This window comes from Oratosquilla oratoria, chromosome 38 (genome assembly GCF_046742065.1).
Source record: "Oratosquilla oratoria isolate Oo_2021 chromosome 38, ASM4674206v1, whole genome shotgun sequence".
Classification (NCBI taxonomy): Eukaryota; Metazoa; Arthropoda; class Malacostraca; order Stomatopoda; family Squillidae; genus Oratosquilla; species Oratosquilla oratoria.
Genome location: NC_134814.1, coordinates 1,719,650 through 1,724,649, shown reverse-complemented (window position 1 = coordinate 1,724,649; position 5,000 = coordinate 1,719,650). Strand labels below are relative to the sequence as shown.

The 5,000-nt window shown below is 41.6% G+C and overlaps 2 protein-coding genes across 3 annotated transcripts in view; one reads left to right on the top strand and one right to left on the bottom strand.

The window, feature by feature from the left end:
* The window catches only part of LOC143019930 (uncharacterized), a 2,340-nt gene extending 1,423 nt beyond the window's left edge, over positions 1-917 (top strand). For both annotated transcript variants that reach the window (XM_076175915.1, XM_076175916.1), the window contains exon 5: positions 140-917. In XM_076175915.1, coding sequence (XP_076032030.1) covers positions 140-189 — 50 coding nt within the window. In that variant the 3' untranslated portion in view covers positions 190-917. The remainder of the gene's footprint in view (positions 1-139) is intronic.
* Positions 918-3,262: 2,345 nt separating this feature from the next.
* The window catches only part of LOC143019731 (uncharacterized), a 6,807-nt gene continuing 5,069 nt past the window's right edge, over positions 3,263-5,000 (bottom strand). The window contains exons 5-6 of the mRNA XM_076175699.1: positions 4,507-4,645; positions 3,263-3,924 (exon numbers count right to left, since the gene is read on the bottom strand). Of these exons, the coding sequence (XP_076031814.1) occupies positions 3,863-3,924; positions 4,507-4,645 (201 nt within the window). The 3' untranslated portion in view covers positions 3,263-3,862. The remainder of the gene's footprint in view (positions 3,925-4,506; positions 4,646-5,000) is intronic.

Here is a 5,000-nt window from a genome sequence, read left to right as displayed (position 1 = left end):
CCCGCATGATGTCCCATCCATTTTCTCTTCAAGAACTCAGTAGAAACTAGTCAAAATGGTCTTCATGGTAGCTGAATTTGAAAACGTTTACTTGTTTTGTTTTGTTTTGTTTTTATTAATATGTGCTTCCTTTTTTCAGATACTGGCTATGGGCGTCCCATCGTATTTAACCAACAGAAGGACTGGTAGATTGCTTAAATACCGAATCTCTCTGAGAAGAACCTCAGCGATGAAAACAGCTACAATGGTGGTAAAAACTGTCGTTCTACAAACACCATGAGTACGATGAGGGATTCAATGTAGTACAAAATTAGCCTGAATTATAGCCAATCAATCAGCCAACGGAGCGAACGCCTTGAAAACTTCCAGCCATACTCGCCACTCTTTGGGTGTGTGATAGTCATGTTTCCAATGCCATGATCACCGCCTCCCGATCCTAACGGCGAACCACCGACAAATCATTTCCTTTTTGCTCACAATTTTTCCTTTAAATATGGGCATTGCAGCTCTCAGGTATTTGTTGTTCGAACGGTATTCATTTCTCAACCAAGCGACAATTACCATTCTCTCTCCTCAAGATATGGTGCATCATGCAATTGATGAAATAAGCTCACAGAAATTTTGGTGCGATGTCATGAGACATCCCAACGAAGACAAAGAAAAACTGTCGTATCAATTCTCATTCTAATTACCAAACTGGTTTCTTGTTTACCTTTGTTACCAAGTCAATCGCTAACGAGTATTTTTTTTCTGTTGTATTCGAATGAAATTCAGTACCCGTTCGACGATACATAAGCGTCGAAGAATTTATTTTCCCAACCGTACCTGTACATACAAATGTGATTATTTTTAATATCTGTTACCCATGCATGTTTTATTGTTTAATGTTTGTTTTCATTAAAAAGAAATGCAGTGAATATGACGTTTCTTTACTTTCATTATACTTTCGATCCCTTTCTCCAGGGGACACTCAGTATTGACAAACCAGACCCTCAGTAATAAACAGGAGTTAAAAGATTATATTAAAGTAATGTTGAATACAAGATACAGGAAAACAAAAGAAAACAGAATCAGATACCGAAACTTGTCTCCCATCCACTCACTGTGACGCACGTTGTGCTTGTGCACAATGCAATCTTGGCATCACAACTACCTTCTACTCCTCCTTCGCTAATCCACTGGCCCCGTCTCGTTTAATATTCACTTCACTGAGGCCTTTTGTTATTGTTGCGAGCCATTTGTTTTCTGGTCTTCCTTCACCTTCTTTATTTTTCAGATACTTTTTTTTTTCTTTTTTACTATATGGTAGTCAAATTACGTGACCATACAATCTGAGTCGTTTAGATCGATGACTGAACTGATCCAACCTGATACCTTCTCATGCCAACAGCAAAACATAAATGCTCTCATTCATAGCGGGGTCCGAAAGTAGCAAGCTATTTAATGACGGTTAGATTAAATCGGGCCCTACACGATCAATATTATTGCGCAATATTCCACATTTGTACAGTGTAACCAGCCACCAGGCCGACACCATCGGTCATATGTATTGTGACTTAAGGGATCCGGAAATCACTGTTTCCTGCCCCAGCCATCACGGACCATCCCTACGCCGCCAATAATATTGCACAATGCGAATCATTGCGCAATAATATTGATCGTGTAGAGCTCGCTTAAGACGAAGTGCTAAAGGAATTCCCATTCTTGCTTCCACGCAACCCCAAGCAAACCCAGAAGGCATTCTACGGGAACAGATTGCCTCCTTCGGAAAGAAAGAAAGAAAGAAAGAAAGAAATCTGATAAAATGTAGCTTTGAGCCCGACAGACATGACAGTAAACCAAGATTTTACTATGCTCGGGAAAAACCCGTATGAAGGTATACACCAACACCAACATGGTCACATGTACACACACACACACACACACACACACACACACACACACACACACACACACACACACACACACACACACACACACACACACACACACACACACACACACACACACACAAGAACATAAGAACATAAGAATGAAGGAGACTGCAAAAGACCATGAGGCCTACACTAGGCAGCTCCGTATCCATCACCACCTGTCATCCACATCCATACAGACTTTTCCATATATAGGCACATTTTCATTTCCAGCCTCAACCCTATCTTGTTACCCTTCCTGCTCGCCGTCCCGTCTCCTGCAGCCAAGTCCAGGATCCACCGTCCACATCGTCCTCTCCACTTCCTTCGTCGTCCCCTCCTGCGTCACTGAGACCGTCAGCAGCTACGTCACACACACACGCACTTCCTGACGGAGACATCGACGGAGACGCAGGTCACCACGATCGTGTCCACAGCTCTCGAGACCAAGAAGGTGACGGATACTGTGTACAAAACCTAAACAGAGCACCACAGCGAAACGGTGACTTCAACGAAGCTACAGGTAATAATCCCACACTTTGTCATCGATATCAGCTTCTTGGAGTTCGTGATTTTTTCTTTCGAAGAAATGCTCGTCACTGCTCCCCTCACCTCTGTCACAGGTCAAGATCTAACGGCCAGCGGGTGACGGTCACCGTCTCGAAGTCCGTCTCGAAGACAGAGCAAGTCACGGTCACATCCACCAGGGAGATCATCCGCCATGCAATGTGCATGATTAGGATCAACAGTAAACACCAGTTCAACATAGTTCCAACGTGAGAAAGTACAGTTTGGAAAAATATGTTATTCTTTGACGTTTTGTCCTCTTGTTTTTGTTTTGAAAATGGTTTTAAACTCGCGAGTCCCTGAAAAAATCCTTTAAAGGGTTGTGGTAACTGAAGTTAAAAAAAAGTGTGTATTACATTGAAATACATACATATCAGATGTTTGTGATGAAAAAAACGCAATTTGTACCTTCGCGAGCATTACAATAGGACTGAATGTGATGGACCTGTTTTACTGGAAAGTCAGTCCCATAGCGTAGTTTGAGCAATAAGGATAATGTCTATCTTCTTTCTCCAAATGCATGGTTGTTTGGATGTCGTATAGAAAAAAAATTATTGACTTATCCAAAGTCATAGCATTACTTTAAAAACAATAAACGAATGAGAACATAAAAGCAGGAGAATGAGGGAGACTACAAGAGACCATAAGGCCTACATTAAGCAGTTCCATGTCCATTACTACCTGTCATTCCCATGCATAAAGTCGTCTAACATTTTCCTTTGACATAGACTATCGATATTTGTTTAGAGGTTGTATGACAAGAAAGACTAAAATATATTTGTAATTTTCTTTATTGGTAAGAAATAATAATAATAATAATGATAATAATAAAGTGTTGAGGAAATAGTGATTGGTAACAAAAAAATTGATGACACTATTTTCACAACACGATGAGCCTTATGAGAACAAAACAAAACTTAAGCATTAAGAACCAGGATGATTTAGATTATAGTGTCTATTACCCTCGACAGCACAACGGTAAAGATAAATTTGAAAGTTTGTAGAACTAAAGGGGGTCATCATAATAGGCTATTTCCCCCCCCCCCCACCTCCGATTAATCGGCGGTATCTCCCACTTCCAGAACTTTTTTCGCCGTAAAATCAGTATGGCAAAATATTTTGTTTTCTCAACAAAAATGCAAATGACACTTGATATGCTGGGGGAAAATTATTTCCTCCAGCATATTAGATTTCTTTCCGAAAGCTGCGAGCTGCAAATCTGTTACAACAGTCGGAGTAAAAATATCCCAGTGTGATAAGGCCTTCATCCAGAACACGCAGACATGACGTCACGTCGTCGTGAATTGCGTCCATTGGTTTTTTTTCTGGGTCGATCGACGGCTTCGTGAGTGTGGTGAGGAGGTGAGAGAGAAGAAATAGTCTCAATACTCATCTCCGGGGATTCCAAGAGGACGGATGTCGATCCCATCAAAATACGGAGTCACTAAAAACAGAAAAGCGCTGTTACATTCGGAACAGGAAATCGAATTACTTCGCAAATTACTCTAATCCAAAAGGAAATAATTTCTACCATGGTGGGCTGCTAGAAACTAACACAAATTATTTCACTACACGAAAGTCATTTGGAATCTGCGACGAGTATGTATTCCCAATCTGTATTCTGAATTTAGCATAAGGACGTAAAAGGGTGACACGCCGTCCAGAAAGGGGAGGGATTTTAAGTTTCGCAAAGACATGCAAACTGCAATAAACTTTAATGCGTGATTTTAATAGAGTAGATTGTGCAAATCAGGTAACAGAGAGAAAGCAAGTTTCTCAGCATTTGATGCTGTGGAGTCTTGAAGTACCTGTTGGCAAAGCACGAAGGAAACTGTCGTATTATAATTCGTCACTATCAAATAATTTTCTTTTCTTTTTGGACTTCTATCATTGGAGAATATATTTTTCAAGCATGTAAGAATTTAAACCCTTTTTCATTAACCCAAAAACGGCAGCAGAAATACGGAAGAACTCTTCATCCAAAATGTACCCTCTCACGATGTATCTTAGTTGGAGTGATACTTACTGGTGGCTTTCGTTGTGCTCTTCGTCGTGAATATTGTACTATGGTGGATGATCTCTCTGGTGGATGTGACAGTGACCTGTTCCGTCTTAGTGATAAGCTTCGAGACGGTGACTGTGCTCCGCTGGATGCTGGTCTTGACCTGTGCGAGAATGGAGTGGGTGGGTGATGATTATCATTTCTTCTACAAACTAACAAAAAAAAAAAAATCCTCTCTAAATCGGACCGGAAACCGGAAATCCCTCAAGGGGACACGTCCCCTCCGGCCCCTGATTGACTGAGAGATTGGCGACGTCACGGCAACGGAGGCAACTGAATGGCCGAAAGCGGTGCGTCACGACAACAAAGAAGACTGATTGGCCCACAGCGGTGACGTCACGGCAACGAGGACGACTAATTGGCTATGAACGAAGCAAGCTCGCCCGAAAGGCCGAACCCCCGCATATCGGGATCTGGCGCAGCCTGTTGCTCGTCGGGAAAAAAAATCACGAATTTCA